The following is a 24662-nucleotide window of genomic DNA, read 5'->3' as shown; positions in this document are numbered from 1 at the left end:
ATCCAAACGTACCTTTTGCAGTTTTTGTTGTAGCGATAAAGACATACTTATATAGTTCCGCTGAAAAGCTGGTATTAAAAAACTGCACAAAACTGCTTGACTGATCAAAGAAGCGCCCGTCCAGGAGCAAACTTCAAGTAGTCATCTGCAGTCCAAAGTTTCTACTTAGGCCAACGATCGAAACGCATGTGTCAACCGCAGCCAAAGGACAAGTTTACCAATTCGATGATTACGATGTGTATATTCGAGGAGAAAGGTAGGAGGTGGTGCAGCATCTGTTAGAATTTGCTTTGCTAGGGATTAAGTCTTGAGAGTTATGGAGTATACTTTGTAAAAAAGTTCATAGTCCGCACCTCGAAGCTAAATTACAAATCAGCCTGCTTTCATCTCAGCCGGTTACACGCTCAGCATTGCATTTATCGCCAGTTTATTTTCCACTGCCGTACTTGGAAAGCAAACTGGCTTCTTCACCATATTTCACAGCTGCAGACTAATATTTGAAAGAGCGATCATAGTTTGCCAATTGTTCCACGATAGCAGTTCTATGCAGCCAAAGTTCCGTTGTCTACTATGAGTTTTTCAAAAACATAAATTTCAAGTATGTATAATCCCGAGTGCATAGCCCTATGAGCATGTCTTTTGACACGCTCCCAGTTGAGGGTGATATGAGTTCAGCAATTTGTGCCTCTATGTATAAGGAACTTGTTTCGTTTTACTTCAGCTCACACCTATTTAGCAGGATTCGGACTACCTAGTAAGCATATGGACGTATTGCTATTGAAGGACTCGCGAGTGTACTGATAAAGGTCAAGTCATCAGCATAGACCATTTGGTAGCCCCGAGATACAAGGACCTGGAAGAAACCTAAAATATACATAGGTCTTTCTGATATATTTGATAAGCTGCTTGAGCTCTTTGAAGGAATATTACTTCAATAAAAAATCCATAACTTCTGGATAACATTTCAATATTTTTTTGATAACAAATCGATAACTTTTCGATAATACATGGATACATTTTTGTTTACAAATCGATAACAAATCGATATTTTTTCGATAACGAATAGATTATTATTCGACAAAAAATAGATAACTTTTCGATAACAAATTGATAACATTTCAAAAAATTTGCTATTACTTTTCAATAACAAGCCGTTAACTCATCGATGACGTTTGTTGTCAAAAACAAACACTCGATAAATCGTCTATACCTTGTCGATAACACTCCAACAACATAAATGGATAACAAACCGGATAATCGGATGCTATCGACAAGAAGCCATTAACACTTTGATAACAAGCCGACAAAGCTTCCGCAACCCAATTGTCAACCTCACCTATGCGTGGAGAATCCTGTTAAAAATATGAATGTATCATACACATATTTAGCAGGCGAAGATCTGGCGACCCCAAGTTCCTCATCGAACTAGGTGGTGCGGGGAAGGGGGACGTTATGGCCTAGAAGGTTTAATGTGGTCATATTTATCGTTCCCGAGATGGTCGGGCTAGTACCTTAATGGTGCTTTGTTCCGGCAAAAGGCCATCAACATCCACAACACTCTCCAAAACCTTCGGAGAATGTCTTTGTTGTTAATACAACAACGCTGTCCGATCTCGGTTTTGGTTTGTCGTCTTTCTATTTCAAATTTTCTCCTTTACGTCCTTTATAAAGCCCACCCTTTCGGTATATCACGCCTACCCTAACTCTACATTTTCATTATGGATTACCCCACAGCGTAAGCAAAGATGTTCACACATCAAAATAATGTAGCCAAACGGCCCCGAAAACTACGCTTAAATAGCCCCGAGTTAGTCCTTAAAATGGAGGATTTTCTCACTTTCATATAATAGCAAATTTATTTGTCTCTTTTTCTTTTGCAGAAGGACAAACGTGGCGACACCACCGCCAATGGCAAGCTGAGGAATGGCTATGCAAATGGCGCACTGAAAACCAGTGAAGCAAAGCAAACCAACGAAATAAATGGCAATCTAAAGCATGAGGATAATCATAAATTTGATATTTTTCGAAAATCCTCATTGGCGTCAAAATGGAACAGTGTCACAGCTACACAAACAACACCAGCAACAACAACTACAACGAGACAACGTGTCTTTGCAACGGCGAACAATTAATTTATAATAAATTTACCAAATAATTTAATTAAACAAAACAAAACGAGAAATTTTAAGTAAATTGAAATGCCTAAAATTAATTGAAATTTATTTTTAAGTTATTCGCAATTAAGGATTTTTTTTTTAGTTATACTATGTATGAATGTATGTTATGAATAGAAAAAAAAAGAAAACAAAAATAAACTTTAAAATGTAATAGAACAAAAAAAATGCAATTTAGTTTTAAATAAATAGAAAAATTAAAACAAAAAAAGAAATACATAAATATTTTAAAGTCACAAATGCACGGAAATGTAGAAGAAAAACAGTGTAACTTACAAACTTTTTTACAAAAAAGTATTAAAAAAATATATTTTCTCAATTGCTTAGAAAAATAATTGTTGAACTTTTTTATTTAAATTGTGTAAACAAATAAAATTAAAAAGTTGTATTGGCAAGCAAAATTTGTTAGGGAATTGTATAAACGTAATAAAAAATAAATTTAATATACTCTCCTAGTTGTAAGGCCGATATAAATATCATGCAATCTAATTTTTTATTATATGTTATTATATTTCTCTTACCTCAAATTTATATTTTACATTATTTTACTACAAACTCTATTGCCTTACGAAATTTTGGCATTTGAATCACCCTGTGTCTGTAAATACAATCCATCCTATCTTATTTAAAAAAACATGCCTACCAATATACAAGCCTCGTGTTCCAATGGTACATGAACCAGATACGGAGAGAGATTTAACATGCAAATGCAACAACAATGTGATCCATATGGCCATATCTCTATCCGTACCTGGTTCATGTACCATTGGAACACGAGCAATAGTGAAGTTAGTTCCACTTTGACGTATTTGACACATGGCTCAATTATATGGTTCGCTCATCTCATCAGCTGATTTTATTTATTTCATTGCATGGTCGATGGGATTGTCAAAAGCAGATGGCAAACTCAAAATGAAACCAACACATTCGCAGCATTTTCTTACAAGATACAAAAACTGTTAATTTTTGTGTTTCCATTCCATACCATTCGAAGCAACACCAACAATCTGAACTAACATATTTTGTTTTTGTGCAGATGAGCCAGCCGTATAGTTAAACCATGTATTTGACATAAACAGTGCTAGTTGTCAGACAAGGCGAATATAGGTGGTGCCAAAGCGAATTCAACCAATTCGCCGTGCAGAAGAATGCAAAGTCAAAAGAAAATGTTAATTGATTTCGATTAAGTAACATATTAAAGTACAAGGTGCTGTATGGAAAATAATCAAGAAGGAGCAATCAGCTATTGGAACAACACAAGACGAATCCATACCAGGTGGTGGCAAAGCGAATTCAACCAATTCGCCGTGCAGAAGAATGTCAAGTCAAAAGAAAATTTTCATTGATTTCGATTAACTGACATATTGTTGTAAAAGGCTTTGTATGGAAAATTATCAAGAAGAAGCAATCAGCTGTTAGGATAACACCACCTCTACTGAATTCGCCTTGGGATAAACAACACCTGGTATTGAATTTGCCTTGGTTGTAAAAAATACAATTTTTGAAATTCGGAAAAAGCAGTGCCACCTCAACAAAATAATGTTTTGGAAATTTTAAACCTTTTATGGGGTATTTTAGCCAATTATTAATATTTAAAGGATAAATATTTACAGAGCTATTAATAGGTGTGAACTGATTTACATACAACTAGAGTACCGCATTCAAAAACTAAAGCAATATCTGTATGCTCCTATAAGGCAAGTAATGCTTCTTAAACTCTGACCTCTTAAGTAAGGAAACCACCCTGCACTGCTACAACAACAACAACCCTGAAAAGTATTGCCAAACAGATTGTTTGTCCCTCTACAACATTTCGAGCATTGCGACTTCGTCATTATTTTTGCTTTGAATACAACTTATACCCAGCCTCTTTGTTTATTAGAAGGACGGATATATGTACATATGTGGAGTTTCTTTCAATCCCTTGTCGGTATATATGTATATTACGGTTTTGATTATGTAACAGGTTCGGCGCGTTCTCATACTTCACATCACATTTGACTTGCCCTTGAAAGTTTTGAAAAACTACCTTTATATCAGACCTTTTAAATTCGAATTTGCATTAGTAATCAAATAATTATATTACTATTTTAAGTGCTAATTATTATTTCGATTGTTTTCCGAAAAATCCAACTACAAATTGATTACCACAGAAAAAAATTATAATTTTTTATGATTATTGAAAAGAAAATAAAAAATAATCAAAAAAGTCTTTGAAAAATAAATAAAATAAAAATAATGATCAAAGTTATCAAAAATCAATTCTTTCAATTAATTGAAATGCAGTAATTAAAAATGGAAAATAATGGCAAGTCATCAACTAATTCTTTTGAAAGAAGATTAAACGGATAATCATTACCATTTGTTGACGTTCCCTTTTGTGCTTTCTATTCGTGTTTACTTTGCTCAATTTCTTTTTGAAAACAAATGTGAAACAAAAAATAGCATACAAGCAGAGAGAGAAACAGGTAGCAAGAAAAATTTAATTCACCATTGGGGAAATGTGGAAAGACATTCGTCAATTCCAGCGCTAAAAAAATATTATTTTGATATAATAACCACAATTTAACTATTTTTTAACGTTTTCAATTACTCTTTTGTGAAATTTCAACGAAAACACCGCGTTTTTTCTATGTGGTGAACTTCCTACCACCAGTTTGACGATTTCTATTACAGTCCATCGTTGGCGATTTTCTATAGCTGTTGTACTCTCCCCCTCTCTTCTATCCACCCATCGCCTTTGTCGTGCCAGACTTGAATTCAAGAATTGTATGGTGTAAAAATGGGCTTAGTAATCGACTTATTTTGTTTTGTTGATATTCCGACAGGGTGGATAAATGATGTATATTGGAACGATTTTCCGTCATCCCTTGTCAAGTTTGGTTTTGAGAAAAACGGGTTTTGACGTTGTATCATCATAAGTGTCGATTTTCTTTCTGATCTGTTGTTGTCGTTTGTCCTGTACTTATAGTTCGTAGGTACATGAGCAGGTATTGTCAGAATTGATGCTTTTGTATATTTAGTTATGTGTATGTGCTGTGTGTTCATTCAGAAGTGAGGGTGGTTTCTACTGATCGATTTGTGTAGCTGACTGAGGCAGGTCAAAATCCGCAATTTTAGTCATTTGACCTTCTTTGTGAGTTTGTTGTTTAGGTGCGTTAATTGTTTTGGGTTTATTTGTTGTTGTGAGTTTGTCTGTTGTACCTAAGTGATTACTTTTTTTATTGTAAACAAGTTTTAAAGGCTCGAATATTGTGTCAGAAATTGTGTTTATCTGTTCGTTTATTATTCTACCGTCGAATTTTTCCTGTTTGTAGATTTCCATGTTTTCGATTACGTTGAGGCTTCTGCCTTTTTCTTGTATGTGAAGAACCCTAACTGTTTTATTGATGTTTGCTGGGGAACATTCATTCTCGACCATGTGATTCGCGAAGTTAGACTCTGGTATAATGTTTGGATTCCATATTTTTTTGTTGTACTCTCTAATATGTTTTCTGAACCTCGTTCTTATTTTCCGTCCTGTTTGTCCTATGTAACTATGTTGGCATCCGCAGGTCAGCTTGTATACGCCGTGGCTGCTAAACGGATCCTCTGAGTTAGTGCTAGTTCTAAGTTTTCGCCCTAGATTGTCCGATGTTTTGAATGCTGTGTTAATGTTGTATTTTTTAAAGAAGTTTGCCAATCTATATGTTGCTTTTGCAGTATATGTCATAGTCGTGCAGCTATTAATTTTCTTTCCATTATTCCTTTTTGGTTCTCCATTTGTCCTTCTGAGCATAATAGTAATCATTATTCATTTCAAGTGGGTAAACTTGTTCAGTCAACTCCATTATTTCGATGGAAATCTACCCATACGAATTCCTATATTTATTAGCGTCACAGTCAGCAACTGCTTCGTCACTCCGTTTGTATTTTTGTGGACGACTGGAATTGCAGCATTTTTTTTCTTTTAGTATCGCAGAGTAAAACCGAAATCTCTGTTCACCACGCTTCAACACCTGCCTGGAATATCAGAAATTTTACAAATATATTTTAAGAAGGAAAAAATATCGTTGTGGGGCATTTATTTTTCAAAGATATGGTAGCGCTGTTCCAAAAGGGAATGTCAAAACACAGTTTATGTCAAATGGTTGAAAAAGCCAAGAAGAAGAAGTGGAACTACTCCTCTATATTTGAATCAAGGCGAATCCATACTATGTGGTGTCAAAGCGAATTCAACCAATTCGCCGTGCTGAAGAATGTCTAGTGCAAAGAAAATTTTGATTGATTTCGTTGAACTGACATCAAGGCGAATCCATACCAAGTGGTGGAAAGGCGAATTCAACCAATTCGCCGTGCCGAAGTGTGTCAAGTGAAAAGAAAATTTTCATTGATTTCGATTAACTGACATATTATAGCACAAGACGTTGTATGAAAAAAATCAAGAAGAAGCAATCAGCTGTTGGGATAACACCACCTGTTCTGAATTCGCCTTGTCTATATTTGTATCAAGGCGAATTCAGTACCAGGTGTTGTTATCCCAACAGCTGATTGCTTCTTCTTGATTATTTTCCACACAGCGCCTTGTACTTTAATATGTCATTTAATCGAAATCAATTAAAATTTTTTTCGCTTTGCCACCACCTTGTATGGATTCGCATTGATTTGAATCGTGATGCCTACATATTTCGTAAACTATTTACTTCGTGCTTTATATTTTTCCACTTTTTAATGTTTATGTTTTTCCTGTGTCGGTGTAGTTGTAATAACAATTTGTGGTTGATTGTTATTTATTTTTTTTTTTTGTGTTTTTGTTTATTGTATTATGTATAATGGAATAGTTTCTTTTTTTGAGATACGTATTAGTTTTGTATATTATATATGTAATTAGACACAATCATATACGAACCATATGCAATAATATAGACAACAACAGGATCAATGAAATTAATAGTTATATAAAAAAATTAAAATCACTAAATGCTATTATAAAAAATAAATTATGTATTTAAGTAAATAAAAGATATTTTTTATGACGAGAAGAAAATATATATTAAAATTTGTTTCAATTTTAAGGTCTTTATGCAATTCAACCACCGTGGTGTGATGGTAGCGTGCTCCGCCTACCACACCGTATGCCCTGGGTTCAAACCCCAACATGTAGGTCCCGTCCGGCCAATTTGTAGGGAAAATCAAGAGGAGCACGACGCAAATTGGAGGAGAAGCTCGGCCTTAGATCTCTTCGGAGGTTATCGCGCCTTACATTTATTTTTATTTTTATTTTTATTTTTATGCAATTCAAAATTAAATGCTTGAGAAACTTTCAATCACTGATCGGTTAAGCAAATTTTCAAAGTTTTTTGCACTAAATTGTAAACCTATCATTTTACTACTGCGTTTTCTAACTTTATTCCGTTTAATTTTTGAACTTTACTGAACCCAACTCTAAAATCTTAAATTCGTTAAATAAAAACTATTAATAGAATATTGTATGCACTTTGGTTTTAAAACCAAACCACAAGGTTTAAACTTACTGCTGAACATTAAAATTTTAAATTTAACTTAGAAAGTTTTATAACGTGTTTTATGATACAGATATGATAACTTGGCACGACTCTGATCCACAATTTTTCTCTTATTTCTGAATGATGATTTTCTGATGCGCTGAATCCACATCTGGCCTCAGAATTGCTCTATCAGCTCTGGTTTTTGAGATATCCTAACCTAAATTGCAAAAAATACCGCTTTTGCCTATATTTGAGAATATGTAGCCTTGCAGATGTGTTCTTTCCCAAAATTAAAGGATGGCATCTTTAAATATGTATAAGTCTCCTTTCAAATGGCGTTGAGTTTGCTTAAATATCATTTTTTTCGCTGAGATATCGCATTTTGAAATTTTCATGTTTCTAAATTTTCCTACACCAGGGGATACGGGAGTTGATGGGTTAAGAGTTAAGTTGGTTAGCCCACTTGTGGTGTGAGATATCTAGATAAATAAGACTTATTTTAAGAAAAATATGCGAGTAAACGCTGTCCCCAGGTTTAAGTGGGTTAGCCTGCTTGCGGTATGATAGGGGTCGTTTGTAAGGGTTAGGACTGTGTGTGACTTGGTACCCTATGGTTAGATAGTGTAGGGGTGTGGTGAGATAGCACACTTATGGTGTGAGACAAAATTTAAGGAAGAATAAAACACAATTCAAGAAATTTAGTAATCGACTAAAAATTTTGAAAAATAAAAACTTCAAAATGCGATATCTCAGCAAAGGAAATGATATTTGAGCAAAATCAACGCCATTTGAGAGAAGAAGACTTGTATTTAAATTTAATTTTGGTGAAAGAAAACATCTGCTAGGCTACATAACCTAAAATATGGGCAAAAACGGTATTTTTTGCACTTTTAGGTTAGGATATATCGAAAACCGCGGCTGGTAGAGCAATTCTGAGGCAGATGTGGATTCAGCGCACCTTCGCAAATATATAGTCCGGTTTCTGGGTCTGAATGTTGGTTAAATTTTGTCGGCCTGTGTAGTTAAAAATTTAAACCAAGTTTTGCTCACGACTTTCTACAAAGACCGGTAAATTCACAATTTTAAAACTTCTCTTCCTCAAACCCGAACGATTCTATGCCTATCTTCTAAAGACTTTCAAAATACTTCTGGAAGACTATATCAGGAGACCGATCGACCCAGTCCATTTAGATACAGATTATTTAATCTGCATGTTAATAAGATAAGCAAACAAAGTGCTTGATAAGAGATTAACAATTCTGAACACGAGTAAGCAGTAAAATGTATTAATTAAATTGATCAATTGATTTTTACTTTTATTTATTTTCTTAAGGTTAGGGTTAGGTTAAGTTAAGAGGGCGTGTGTGTGTATTAACCACATTTCCACTCGGAGGTATTTTTGTCTATTGTTGTTGTTGTTGTTGTTGGCTTATAGAAGCCAGAGAGGCTCTACAGCTCCGCACGATATCCGATTTTATCATGTTGGACTCTAATGCTCTTAAGGCGGCTTGGCTGCCAACAAAGATTGTTACGTCGATGCCGGAGACCACACTATATTGAAGCAACTTTGCTCCTGTGTCTATGGCATAGACCTCGGCTTTGAATACACTGCATGCGTCATGAAGTCGGAATAATTGGCTTAACTGTATATGCGTTGAGTACATCCCAGCCCCAGTTCCCTTTTCCATTTTCGAACCGTCGGTCTAGATTGTAATGCCACTGCCATTGTCTATGCCTATTTCCCATTCCTCCCTTGAATGATATCGTATGTTCTGAACCTGGAAGTCCAAAACAGCTGTGATGTGCTTGGTTTTGGTTGTTAGGTGGGTTATTATTCCGTTTAATTGTCCCTTCGTCATTTCGTCCAGAATTGTAGCGTGTCCGTGCTTAGCTGATCTCCACATGTTGAATTTTCTTAGAGCTCCTCTTGCGGCTAATCCCTGAACGAAGACTTGTGAGGCACCAAGTGAAAGATTACATTTAGCGCTTCCTGAGGTGCGCTGTGCTCGGCGCCTGACATTCTCAGGTATGCCAGCCTTTGTAACTTCCCGATCCTCTATTGATTACTCTTTTTGTCTAGCGCCTTCCAACAGACCAGAGCTCCATATGTTAGTATCGTTCGAATGACTGTGCTGTACATGCCATGAATGACATATGGTGCCAGTCCTCAGTTCCGTCCATAAGCCCTTTTGCAGGTGTTGTATGCTGCTAGAGCTTTCTTTGCTCTCATTTCAACGTTCCTTCTCCAGCTGAATTTGGAATCGAGTATAATGCCAAGATGTTTGACTTCGGAAGATAGGTTTAACGTTGTGCCGTTTGGCCCCGGTAAGTTAATGGAGGGTACCTTTGTCTTTGTCGCGAAATTTCGCAAAGTGCCGTTTCCAGGAAAGCTGCTAACTTGCATTCCTTGGAGTTCAGTGAATTCTCGATGGCACTGACTGCCTCATGAACTGCACTTTCAACTCATTTGCTTTCTTGGTATGCGTGCTGACTCCATCCATCTGCCAGAGATTGGCATTGCTTCTAATATGTAGATCGATAAGACTCTCCAGTTTTTTAAGGATAAAGGAGGAGAACCCTTTTGGTCTATAATTTTTGGCTTCCGAATGGTTAAGTTTTCCTGCTCTGGGAATGAAAACCACCCATACGTTTCTCCAGGCTTCGGGTACATAACCGTCTTATAAGCATATTGATAAGATGCCTTGTAGATGTGGTATCACACCATCCGGTCCCGCCGATTTGTAGGCTTCGAATGATTTTATAGCCCATGATGTTTTATCCCGGTCAACGGTATGCTTGGCTTTGTCGAAAAGTTCTCTTGTTGTTGACCTGAGTTGGCTTCGCTCTGTGTTCCACCAGGTAATCTTAGGTTTTGTCCGTGGTCTAGTAAGGGGAAAAAAGAGTTTGTCAATATCGATGTCAGTCGGTTTACCGCTCTGTCTATATTATTAGTTCCACGTCGGACTTCCATTTCCGTGGATGCCAAGTTGTGAGATGCTACTTCAGAATATTTGTTACTGTCTGTTTTTCTTGGATTGCTATATGGCCGGGGAGCCACTTCAAGATCGATGTTGATGAGTATCCTACTGTAGTCCAAGAAGGAGCACGTGTCTGACACTCTACAGTCATCGATTCTTACAGTGGGAGAGTCTGTGGCCAATGTGATATCTATGACTTCCTCTCTATTTCTATTCCTAAACGTTGGCTAGTTGCCTTTGTTGCAAAATGGACTCACCTCTTGCATTTGTGTCACTACTCCCCCATAGCTCATGATGTCCGTTGGCGTCGCAGCCGATGAAAAGGTCCGTTCCATGCTTTTCTGCGAACTCCACAAGTCAGGGAAGTATGCGGACAATACCAGCAGCTTGCGCCCTTGCCTTTGTTCGCACACTACAGTGACGAGGTCTCCGTTGCAGTGCTGTGTAGATATAAATAAATTAATATTTTTCTTAGCTACAATGCATGCTCCAATTTTGCATGTAGACGGTAGCCGTCTAGCCCTAATCCGCAAACCCTTGGATTAGAGCTATGCCCACTCCGTTTTCTGCAGTGAATTTCACTAGGTCGAGCGAGGTGGAAGCTGAGTGATGCAAATTAATCTGTACCACCTCGAGCTTCTCCCTTTGCGGTATCTGACACAAAAACCTTAAGGGAGCCCAGCTCAAACCTAACGACCCCATTAAGCCTCTTTATGGCTTGCAGCGACGTTTGATCGATTGCGATTAGTAGGTGGCTGCCCGCCCTCGTCTTAGAGGGGGTCATAGAGATCACCTGCCATTGGTCTTCCCTTAGCTCCTTGTTCGGCTTGCCCAGTATATAACAGATTTTGCCGCGGGCGCAAGAAAACTTCACTACGCCACTGTCACGATGTACCTCGGAAGAACTAAGACCTAGCTTTTTTCAAAGTTGTTGTATTAACCTTTTCCTGCCAATAGGCGGTACGAGACCTGCATGTTTTGTGCCGAGTTCGTACATTTTCAAGCATATAACTGTTCCCTGTGAAGCCTTTTATGTGAGAAATATGCTCGGAGTGGGGGGATCCCGCTTAGAACTATTGTTTCCTGGACGAGGATAAGTTTTTGAGCTGTAATTCCATCCGATTTTTCGTGTAAAACATTAGAGTTGTAAAGACAGTTAATGGCAGCTAAAAGCTGGGTATTGTTAGCTGGATCTCACTGGTATGCAGAAAGCGATGCTGCCTTATGTTTCTAGACAGCATCTGAGTTTCTGGGAAGTTTTCTATTTAAACCTTCCCATTAGAGCTGGATTCGATTTTTTCGATTCGATTCTCAAAACAAAATCGATTTAATCGATTAAATTGAGTCGATAAAAATTGATTGCTGCTTAGCTTATAGCAGTAGTAGAGAAACCAACCCCGGGTACCAAGGAGCATGAACAATTTTCGTTTAGAATGTTCCATTTTGTACGCAGAAATTTATTAAGTAAATTCTGCCTTCTCTGCATTGCTATCTTAGAAATCAAACAGAGATAAACTCTTGTCAACAACGCTCTATAAATCTCTCATCGTATCTCTTCTAATGTATGGATCGGAATCATGGACCGTGCCGAGAGCCAATGGGATGGCCCAGTGTACGAGAGAAAAGTCCTGACGACGATTTTTGGTTCTCGCCGAGATGCCAACCGCTACGTCATATTGTGGGAATGCATGAAGATGCTCTCGCACATATAGTATACCTATCGACATCCAATCTCCCTTGGTATCAATTATGTTGAAACAGGGATGCTGGCGTGATTTGTTATGCAACCAAAAACATCTAGGAGGTTGAGGGCTAATCGATGGTGATGATAAAACCTCCTCATCTTTCCCCCTTCACTCGAAGTCATAGTCATGGTTTATGGTTCTAAATAAAGTCGAAACTATTTTATTTTGACTATGAATATGAGCCAGTGAAGGTAAATTTTATAAAAAATTAAAATATATTTTCTGCCTATTTTGATTAATCAATATTAAATTGTACCTACTATAACTGTAAGATGATCAAAACTTCGAAGGCTAAAAAAATCGAACGATTCTTGAAAAAAATTGATTCTTCATTCTTCGAAAAAAGATCGATTAAATCGATTAAAAATCGAATCGAAATCCACCTCTACTTCCAATGCAGTGTGCGCAGTTATTTCGACATCGGCACTTCATAATTAAACATTCTAGGCGTTTTCACGCACACTCTGAAAATCAGCTCATATCATCTAGTGTAACCATTCATCGTCCTTGACCATATATACCATGCAAATCATATATTTCATTCGATGACTTTACTTTTCTTCTTCGACAATTTTGGTCAGAGCTGGCATTATGTAGGACGTTAACTTTTGATTCGTCAAAACGCTAGGAATTGTTTAAAAGCTTCGTGTTGGTCTTGTTCAACGCCAGCATCCTATTCAGTTTTTCAGGGATGTCAAATATATGTCGAGTCGATCATACATGTCCATATGTCCCTGATGATGACTTCAGATTGAAGTCGAAATATCGACCAAAATTAAAATTTATGAATATAAAACAAACCAAAAGGAAGTTTTATTCATTAACCGCGACCTTTCAGCTCAACTAATCTAATTAATTGTAACTATATGAGGCAATGTTAGACAAAACGATGTACGAAGGCGATACCTTGGATTTGATGTTCAGTTCTGCGGCAACAAGAGAAACAATCAAAGTGATTTTATTAAATTTTTCAGGAGAGCATTTGAAAGTAACGATATTTCACTGAAACAACCCTTCAAAAAACGCGAGTACCACGGAAAGGATCTTTTCGCGGCCTAAGATATATGTTCTATGTAGTCCTTGTAACTAATGTAAAGGGTAGCTTGTTCTCAAATCATGTTGTATGTTATTTATTGTTAACGACGGTAGAAATTCTCTAGACCAACAACACACTCTGACTAAGTATCCGACTTGACCATGTATTTATTAACCATTTTGTTTATTTATTGATCGATTCATTTATTTATTTATTTATTTATTTGTGTGTTTATTTTAGTATTTATACATATAAATTTGTTTTTTTTTACACCGACGATGGATACTATCGCCTAACAACATTAACCTGTAATATAGAATAAGATTAACCTGTGATATAGATTTAGATTAATCTGTGATATAGGTTTAGGCTAACCTTCAATATATACCTAGATTTTCTTAACAAGTGATACCTTAGATAAGTAGTTTTAAGACCCAGTGATTTTAATAGTAGAATAGTTGTCCCTATGTCTATATGTATTAATATGAGCGTAAAGGGTACCACTCTATGAAGCCCGGCATTGGGAGTGGGTCGAGGCCACACGTTGGGCCAGAATAAAGAATAATCGGCGGCTGCGTTATGAATTTTTCTTACGCACACGCTCCATGACGCAGGCATCATCGGCGGATGCGAGCCTGTAACGACAGCCTTTTAACAACCTACGCCCCTGTGCGCCTACACGCACGCGCACCACTGTCTCTGCAAATAACAATGCCAATTGTCTGCAAAGCAACTGCGTATTATCAAAGAAATTGAAATTGCAATTTTGAAATTTTCAATTTCTTTGCCTATACTCCCAAAGGCGTATTCCTTACATTATTTATAGATACTCGCGTTTTTTGAACGGTATAGCTGTTTTTGTTACTTGGCACAGAGCACTGGTATGCGTACAGTACGAACAAAAATTGTTCCACAGGGTGAAAGTATATTTTAACGTGTTCCGCTTATGGGTTTGATTTATTTTGGATGCTTTTTTGCATCAAAATAAATTCACTCGCTGCTTATATTACATATGAACTTTTATATATTGTAGTATTTATACGACGTAATATGTATGTATATATTTACAAATTTAAAAAGATGTTTGAACGCATACCGAAAATGTGTAAAATTTTCGCATGTTCAAGACCTAAACCCAGTCCGATTTCCGTGATTGATCACCAATTCAAAAGTGCTGCCAATCAAGAATACTTTTTGCTATCATAAATCTCTGATAAAGCCAACAAACAGTTTTTCCAGCTACCAATAATTGAACCGTTTTTTGAAAGCGGCCTGAGATCCATTGCTTTATATATCGTTTTATGGAGGTGTTTACTTTCAGGTTTTTCATAAAATAATACTGAAAGCTATATACCCTTTTTACGCATATCGTCACATCAATTGCTTCGTAATTTTGGTTCAATATCAAAAAATCCGCCATAAAAGAGTTTCAACGGATGTTTGCTCTTGAATCAAATACAGCCATAATACAATAACTGTCGCTACAACAATACTAACATTATATCCTCGTGTAGAAGAGGTTTATAATTGGGTTTTGTGGCCTGTATAGCTATAAAGCAATATATTGCGCTCAAAAACCCACTTGAATCACTAGTAGTGCATTTTCTGGGTGTTTTATATTTGGTCTTGAAAATATGGAATACATTCTACAATAGGGGGACTCATGTAACCGTATAAATGCCTTATAAAGTGTGTAAACGTATAAATTTATCTAGTGCGTAAACGAACTGTCAAATTTTGTATGAAAAATCATTTACACAATTTGTATAAATTTACGCGCACATTTCATTGTGTAAACGCGGTAAACTCAAAGGAATACAACCTTGCAGACATTACAGCAGGCATTTTCATCAGAAATCTCCAACATCAGCAAGGCATTTACAAGAATAGGAATGATAGCATATAAACTTATAAGGTGTAAAATTATATCCATTTACACACGCGGTTATATGAACGCACCTAGTAATACTCTTGATAAACTTGATTGTTTTTCAGCTGTATTATTGCCAAAAAAAATTTTTTGATTGTTATACAAATTAAAAAATACCAAGATTAAGTGAAAAATCAAAACTAAAACGCCTTTACTTGCTGATGTTGGAGATTTCTGATGAAAATGCCGGCTGTAATGTCTGCAAGGTTGCATTCCTTTGAGTTTACCGCGTTTACACAATGAAATGTGCGCGTAAATTTATACAAATTGTGTAAATGATTTTTCATACAAAATTTGACAGCTCGTGTGTAAACTAGATAAATTTATACGTTTACACACTTTATAAGGCATTTATACGGTTACATGAGTCCCCCTAATATCTTAGTAAAGACGTTTTAGTTTTGATTTTTCACTTAATCTTGGCATTTTTTAATTTGTATAACAATCAAAAAATTTTTGTTTGGCAATAATACAGCTGATAAACAATCAAGTTTATCAAGAGTATTTCTAGGTGCGTTCATATAACAGCGTGTGTAAATGGATATAATTTTACACCTTATAAGTTTATATGCTTTCATGAGTCCCCCTAATGTCAAAATTGAAAAAATATCCCTATTATATTATAGACCAAAGTGCATATCGGCTGTACGCTAGTTCAATGTTCCATTCTCTGCTGCTGCTCCACAAAGCTAAATATTCGGAATACCTACTGCAAAGACCAGTGGTCAATGAAATTGTTCATGATCCGTCAAATCAGCTTTCTTAAAACAGATTGGGTTATTGCTTAAATGCTTCGCCCTGCTCAATAGCTTCGCCCACTCAAGGAAACTAGCCGTTTCAACAGGTTTGGACCATAATTCGTTCAGATGTTGGTTTCGCTATAGGTATTGTTTACAATAGTCGATTTTCCGATCGTTTTTTCAAGGAGGGTGCCACGAAACCCCCCCAAAAAAATACCCAAACACAAAATCCCCAAAGAAAAAAATACCCAAAGACATAATCCCCAAATTCAAAATCCCCAAAATTAAAATCCCCAAACACAAAATCCTAGTGCTATGATAAACATCATGGCCGTGTAAAAAATAGCAATATCTCTTTCCTCTTTCATTCATATTTATGTTTGTATAACTATATATTCACGTTTTGGCAATACATATTTTTACTTATCCATATATAGGACTGCTAGTCGCTCTAATTCGAACAAGCTAACAGAAGCGTATAATACGCAGAAGGACATCACCGTGGCGGTAGCCATGGTTATACCAAACACCCGGACTTGGCATGGCGTAGCCCAGGGTTATTTTTTATAAGCGCGGCCGAAGGCCGCCTATGCAGAAAGTTGGTATGGATTATTAGCCTTTTTTGGTCGCGGCGATTTGGGTCTACCAAGTTATCCCCAAAATCAAAATCCCCAAAACAAAATCCCCAAATCAAAATCCACAAAATCGAAATCCCCAACACAAAATCTCCATATTATGTGTGAAATAAATTCAAATTAGGTTTAAAATGATGTCCTTCTGCGTAGTACACGCTTCTGTTAGCATGTTCGAATTAGAGCGACTAGCAGTCCTATATATGGATCAGGCATGCTTAACCAACGAACCGATATCATTTCGTTATGATAGATAACGTTAATAAACGAAACAAAGTCATTTCGTTTCGTTTATTAACGTTAAGAACGTCAAATTAACGAAATGATTTCGTTTCGTTTTCTGCCATATCAAAACGAAATCAAATCGTTTATGTTGATTATTAATTTCAAACTATGCTGGCGAAGCTGATTGATGGCGGAGTCATTAAAGGTGAAAGCATTAGCCAAGCTGATTGCAACTTTTCTCATGAATTTTGACAGTACGAACATTTCTCAGAGTATTTTTGACATTACCACAAACGAATTACACAAACAAACTACATGGAGTTTGTGTGTGTATGTCCGCTCGCTGTTACCACCTTACGGCTTCACCATGGCTATAGCATTGCCAGCACAATTCAAACATAAAGTATCACGTTTTTGTTAACGTTTTTAACGTTAACGAAAGCTTTTCGTTTCGCTTAAAAACGAGATGCAATTTATCTTGATAATTTCTTTATCGATAATATTTCGAAGTGTTTCAACGGAAACGGTGGACATTTTTTGATAAACGATTAGCTTAACGTTAAGGTGCATCCCTGATATGGATAAGTAAAAATATGTATTGCCAAAACGTGAATATATAGTTATACATACATAAATATGAATGAAAGAGGAAAGAGATATTGCTATTTTTTACACGGCCATGATGTTTATCATAGCCAGGCATGCTTAACCAACGAAACGATATCATTTCGTTACGATAATCAACGTTAATAAACGAAACGAAGTCATTTCGTTTCGTTTATTAACGTTAAGATCGTCAAATTAACGAAATGATTTCGTTTCGTTTTCTGCCATATCAAAACGAAATCAAATCGTTTATGTTGATTATTAATTTCAAACTATGCTGGCAAAGCTGATTGATGGCGGAGTCATTAAAGGTGAAAGCATTATCCAAGCTGATTGCAACTTTTCTCATGAATTTTGACAGTACGAACATTTCTCAGAGTATTTTTGACATTACCACCAACGAATTACACAAGCAAATTACATAGAGTTTGTGTGTGTATATGCGCTCGTTGTTGCCACCTTACGGCTTCACCATGGCTATAGCATTGCCAGCACAATTCAAACATAAAGTATCACGTTTCTGTTAACGTTTTTAACGCTAACGAAAGCTTTTCGTTTCGGTTAAAAACGAGATACAATTTATCTTGATAATTTCTTTATCGATAATATTTCGAAGTGTTTCAACGGAAACGGTGGAAATTTTTTGATAAACGATTAGCTTAATGTTAAGGTGCATCCCTGATCATAGCACTGGGATTTTGTGTTTGGGGATTTTGATTTTGTGAATTTTGAATTTGGGGATTATGTGTTTGGGTATTTTTTTTCTTTGGGTATTTTGTGTTTGGGTATTTTTTTGGGGGATTTCGTGGCACTCCCAGCGATTTTAAACTTAATTTGAATTTATTTCACACATAAAATGAGGATTTTGTGTTGCGGATTATGAGTTTGGGGATTCTGATTGATTTCGGGGATAACGTGGTAGACCCTTTTTTTGAAGATCAACCAATCTAAAACGTTGTTGATTTTTACAGTGGGATAAATGATTTGTATCATGTTGGTATCAGGACATGCGGGACATATGTCACATATTCCGGGGTGATTCTTTATAAGGAAGAGTTTCAGCTGCCACGACACACATGTCGAAATTGAGCTAGGGTGTCACGCAACCCCCAGCAAAGTGTGCGCGGTCGGTTTCTGTTATCCAATTGCATATATTGGCTACTTTGTCTACCTTAATACATTAGCCAATTACATAAAATTTTATATGAGTTTAAGCGGCTGAGGTCAGATGGCTGTACTCAAAGGAACGCGTTGCTCCGCCTTGAAGGGCCAATTAATGGTGACTGAAAACCATATAATCATAACCCACAAATCACACACACAAGATTGCGCATTGCGCATGTAAACAAAAGATCAGCTTTTTTATGGGCAATTTTTACGTCATTTTCCTTTAGCTCTTGTTTTGTTCTCTCTTTCATTCATTCGCTTAAGCAGTCAAGTGTGACGTGATTGCGCAGAACGAAGTAATTTTGAACTCGTGAATGGGCAATCTTCTGTGGGGTGATTTGTGACCATAACCAGATAAAACAGCTGATCTAACCTACCTTATTGAAATCTATGTAATCGATTAATGATGACATACCATAACGCTAACGCCATAACCATACCATAGCCAACTAATTGGTTTTTGGTTTCCCCCCATATCCACAACCTAAAAATATTTGAGTTGGTGAATTTAATATTGATATGGAAAAAAAACTTAAACTCGAAAATTTAATTTCTTTGAGATTGTTTGTTAGTATTAGCAAAACGAACCCGTTTTGTTTGAAAAATTTACCTTAAAATATTGTTTAACATTTGAAAACTAAATTTTTTCATGTTCTTTGATCATAATAACTTTATTATGCAACCTTGGCTTCACTTCTAACGCAGCGAGCACCGGTTTCGAACACAGCACGATCGTGTTAGCCGGGACCTAGTAGGTGTTTTCGAAAAAAAAAAAAAAAACAACTGACAACCCCAAATTGCTTCAGCGCGGGCGCACTCGCTGGTGATTGACAATGCTTAGGGCTACAAAGCCCCAGTCGAATTGATAAGTCTTTATGCTGGAGCTGTTTTAAATGATAAACACTGAACCCCAGAATTGCACTTGTTAATCTATAATCAATGAATAACATTTTTTGTGTCATGAAATGGCACACATTTAACAAATGTTGCTTGAAACAACTAGGATTCAATCAGTTGAATGTGATTGTCAATCAGTTATACAAATTTGCTAAGAGTGGCACCACTTGCTTGCATGTTCTATCAAAGTGACAGCTGTCAATAGTGAAAAAAATGGTGTGAATGTGGGCGAAGAATAGCAGTTGGTCGCGCTGCTTGGCTGTATTTAATATTAATTTAAAATAAGATTGCTGCGGCCAATTTCATGCGAGTTGAATTTTAGCCATTGTGAAGATCGGTACAAATATAAAATAATTCACCGGCGTGCGCGTTGATTCTTAATTTTTGCGATTTTATTAAATATTTTCGGTCTTTGGTAGTTTCCATTTGTGTATTTAAAGAAGTGTTCAGAGGAAGAGGAGAAAAAGAATATACATAATTGACAACCGTTTTCCGTTAGCCCGCCCTCAGCAGCAGAAGCGCAGTTAGCAACGTTGGAAAAATCTTCGTTTACAGTTTTCTGTGCATATTTGAAAGAATTCTAAACAGCATTTACCTACATCAAATAGCTTTCTATTGATTTCGCCAAATGTAAGTTAAATATATTAACTAATTCTTAGCTTTACTAGTCAGATTAGTCATCGAAAAGACGTGAAAGTAATGTGGAAATGGCAAAATTTTTCTCCATGTTTGCACATTACCTGTCGCACCCTTCGTGCCCTTGCAGCGCGACGATTCTCTTGAAGAGGGGCGTCACTGTGAAAATGTAAAATTGGAATTTCACCCATTTTTTATTTTATTTTTCAATTTGTCATGGCTATTCATTTTTAGTGTTCGTACTAGAAAATGATTCAAAACAATACATAGATAAAATAGTTTTGTTGCATTGAAAATAAGAGGGTTGGAGAAAATTAATTCAAAAAGAAAATGACACAAGAAAGTTGCAAATCTTTTACTTTTTGACGTTTATCGTTTATTTCGTTGTGTGTGATATTTATTTCTTTGATAGCATGGAAAAAAATTAACTGGATAAATAATTCGCAAGTGTTGTTGTTTGAGCATAAGTATTAATATAAATCTTATGAACGTTAGTAATTTGTGAGCCAGATAAAGAAAATGTAGCGAATGGTTAGTAATATAAAGTATGTAAGACTAAACATTTTTGCACTCCATGGCGTGACATCAAACAAAATAGATATGTAGATACATTTGTATCGCACGACATCAATTTGTAGTAAAATTGTACCGGCATTTCAGTTTATTCACTCTGTCGTAGTGGTGTTATATTACATTCGTATTCTGGTATAAACTCGAGTTAATAAACTTTCAAAAGCAGCGGAGTAGCCGTTTTGGATGCGGGATTGCGAATCCGAAAATGGAAGTAAAATATTTTGCGTCTAGCAAAAGATATTTACGAAAAAACGAAAAACTACCACAGACTGCTCCGAAACCGTGGGTGGGATAGAACAACCACATGCAAATTTTCAATTTCTTTCGCAAATATAACAATTTTTTAATTCCGTTTTCGTTCGTTCGTTCCCGTGTCAAAAACGCTTCTTATGACACCCTTACCGATTTTTTAGACGTGTATTAAAGAGTTTCATATATTCGTATAGAATTGCCCCATTTCGGAGTAAACCGTAAGCTTGGGACGTTGTTACAGATATAATTATAGTACGCTGAGCGGGAAAGTAGGAAGTTGTTCCATGAGGAGCTTGGGGTCGCCAGAGCCTCTTCTGTTAGTGAAACAGGATTCGCCGCGGATAGGTGAGGTTGACAATTGGGTTTGGAAAAGCTTTATATTGCGCTGGCAACCTGGGGGGTTGCGCTACACAGCCCCTTGAATCTGGTATTTTAGTCGCCTCTTACGACAGGCATGCCTACCGCGGGTATATTCTGACCCCCTAACCCGCTGGGTGAGAGGCTACTAAAATCCAAGACCTAGAAGTTAGGAAGTTGTTGTTGTTGCATCGAAAAGGAGACTCCCCGAAGGCCTTGGAGAGTGTTATATGTAGATGTTGATGATATTTTGCCGAATGCAGATACGGTACATTTCGGTAACAAGTACCGTTAAAGTATTAGCCCGACCATCTCGGGCATGATTTTGTATGACCATATGAAACCTTCTAGGTCATACCGCCCTTCCACCTCCTAGATCCATGATGACTTGGGGTTGCATCGGCTGTTAAAGAAACAGGATTCGCCAGGGGTAGATGAGGTTGACAATTGGATTGAAGAAGCTAGATATTGCGCTGGCAACCCCTTGAAAGGATTGCGCTATACAACGCCTTGAATCAATTTGGTATTTTAGTTGCCTCTAACGACGGGCATAACTTCCGCGGGTATATTCTAAGCCCCCTAACCATAGTGGTTTTATCAAATTGTTCCCATAATGGTAGTTTTAGAATTTAGAACAATTTTCTTTTTACTTTTACTTGCTATCTAAAAAATATCAGTAAGGAGAATATGATTATATCAAAATACGAAATGATTGTATCTGCCCTTATTGTGTTTTGATATGGAACTCCTCAAATGGCTTAATGTACGTTTGTTGAGAGAAGTAAATGGAAGAAACAGCTACAAACAAGCTTTTAAAGCGTAATTACCTCATAAGCATGTAAGTGATCCATCGGCAGAACAATAGATAAGAAAGAAAGAAAACCTTCGGGGAGTGTCGCTACAAGAACCAAGAACAACATAAGAAAGTAAACTACTTATGACGACATGCACTACTAAGAGCCGTAACAAAATCCTCAAATCCCTCGCTGGCAGTACTTGGGGAAAAGATAAAGAAACGCTCATGACTACATACAAAGCAATTAGCCAGCCGATTACGTGCTACGCGTCAGCCATATGGTCGCCAAGCCTAAAAATCAACCACTGGAAGAAACTACAGGCCTGCCAAAATACTACTCTCAGAATCGCCACGGGCTGTCTTCTTATGTCCCCAGAACACCATCTGCATAATGAGGCGAGAATACTCTCCATCAGGGAGAGAAATGAGATGCTGACCAAACAGTTCCTGTTGAATACCCAGAAACCTGGGCATCCCAACAGACATCTGATTGATGAACCAGCACCGCCTAGGGGCTTAAGGAGTCATCTCCGTAAGCATTTTGAGGAAATACGGCACCTGAGAACCCAGCCGTATGAAGTGAAAAAACACAAGCAGGTCCTTGGTGAACTCCATAAACAGGCGTCGGACCTTTATGCCGGGAATTGCCCGGTGAATCCAGTACTTAACGAAAATTATCCAAAACTTGCGGAAGAGGAACGCATACTCCCCAGGGAAACGCGTGTCACTCTTGCTCAACTTCGTTCTGGATACTGTAACAGGTTAAACTCTTACCTATCCAGAATCAACCCCGACATACAAAATGTATGCCCCGCTTGCAATGTGTCCCCACATGACACCAACCATCTCTTCAATTGTAATGTGGAACCAACGCCTCTAACACCCCTTTCCTTATGGTCCATCCCTGTTGAAACGGCAAGTTTCCTTGGACTCCCGTTAGAGGATATTGATGACAATTTGTGATCGGTCGCGGCTATTAGGTGGGGTGAGCATTGCTACAACAACAACAACAACAACATGCACCACTATCTACAAAATCATGAGATCCGCAAAATATGTTCCACGTATCACTCGGCGGTCTCGCACAACCCGAACGACTTCCAAATGACCTACAAAAAAACTCATCGTTTCCATAAAGTCATGTTTCTTGCAATTCACAATGCCGCAGGGGTTCCGTACACCTCAATGGCATTTTCCACTGATTGGCAACAGCTCGAATACTCTGAGAGCTAGTTTGTTGTTGTTTTGTTGTTGTTGTAGCAGTGAAATGGGGTTACACTGAAATGACAGTCCTTGGTTGGGAAAAATCGCTAGTCGCTCCGGTGCATAGAATCGGCTGCCTTGGGAAGCGAGAGCTAGTTTGTCGCAGACGTTGTTACAAGGTACAAGTTACAGTATCACTCGTAAACCCAGTCTTCAGGTTTTTCTGAGTTTAAATCTGTAAACAAAAATGCTGTCCATATTTTTTCATGATAAACTATGTTTAGACCTTAACATATTTGTTACGGAATAGATAGAGGCTTCCTGATATAATGATCAGTTTGCTTATGTGACTTTTGCAATTGAAGTTGACTGCAATGATATATCGTTAAAACACGGCAGCCGGTTATATGTAACGCAGCGACTCGGAATTTATTTCCCGACCAAGGGCTGTCATTTCATTGTAACCCCATTTAATTTGTATAATTTTGATGATCGTCGCTTTGTGGTTCGGTACCAGCATTTCATACTGTTATAGCTATCGATAGGAAAAATCCTGTCAATTTGGTAGCCCGGGATATCATGAACTAATATCTGCTTTACCTTCTGCAGGATAGAGTGGGGTACTACACTGTCTGATAATAATGAAAAGAACTGCACCTTCACTAGACTCCTTAGAAGGGGCAATAACATTACGCCTCAGCTATAATGTGATGAGCTGTAGTATCGATTTTATCAAAATATGAATTGACTTTCCAGCTCATCCCGACATATATGTATGTATGTTTTTTTGTAACACGTGCTGATGCTATGCCTAGCAAAGCACAGCATTAGCTATCCATAATCGAGAGCACAGTGAACCTGCCCCTCTGTATGCATGTTAAGTATGGTGCAGCGGCATTTGCTTTGCAGTGCTGGAAGTGAACTCGATCTGTACTATCTTCTCCATTGAGAAAGACGAAATTACAGAGCATTGTTTCCTTTTGGGTATGAAATCTCCGTCCCCTATTTTATCCTGATGTAGGATAATATTGTTAAAAGAAAGGGGTGGTATTGCTTTCTTGACTCCGAATTACATGAAAAATTAAGTTAAAATCATGATTGGTAGAATTTTCAGGCAGTTCAGACCGGGCGACATTCGGGCGTTTGCGCCACAGCCAAGCTTGTACTAGAAGTTGCTAGTATGGATGGTAATTACATACATATATTCCAGCGACTGGACTGTCACGAGA

The 24662-nt window shown here is 37.2% G+C and overlaps 2 protein-coding genes across 6 annotated transcripts in view; both read left to right on the top strand.

Moving 5' to 3' along the window:
* Positions 1-7212, top strand: part of Elovl7 (ELOVL fatty acid elongase 7) — a 184209-nt gene extending 176997 nt beyond the window's left edge. For all 4 annotated transcript variants that reach the window (XM_067761745.1, XM_067761744.1, XM_067761743.1 and 1 more), the window contains exon 6: positions 1881-7212. In XM_067761745.1, coding sequence (XP_067617846.1) covers positions 1881-2132 — 252 coding nt within the window. In that variant the 3' untranslated portion in view covers positions 2133-7212. The remainder of the gene's footprint in view (positions 1-1880) is intronic.
* A 12618-nt stretch (positions 7213-19830) lies between these two features.
* The window catches only part of LOC137237700 (very long chain fatty acid elongase 7), a 100691-nt gene continuing 95859 nt past the window's right edge, over positions 19831-24662 (top strand). The window contains exon 1 of one of the 2 annotated variants that reach the window (XM_067761738.1): positions 19831-20246. The gene's annotated coding sequence lies outside the window, so the exon portion shown is untranslated. Of the gene's footprint in view, positions 20247-20668; positions 20784-24662 lie in introns of those variants that run through there. The other variant, XM_067761741.1, reaches the window with a different exon arrangement.

This window comes from Eurosta solidaginis, chromosome 1 (assembly GCF_040869045.1).
Source record: "Eurosta solidaginis isolate ZX-2024a chromosome 1, ASM4086904v1, whole genome shotgun sequence".
Classification (NCBI taxonomy): Eukaryota; Metazoa; Arthropoda; class Insecta; order Diptera; family Tephritidae; genus Eurosta; species Eurosta solidaginis.
Note: the sequence above shows the minus strand (reverse complement) of the source record. Positions and strands in the feature narration are given on the sequence as shown.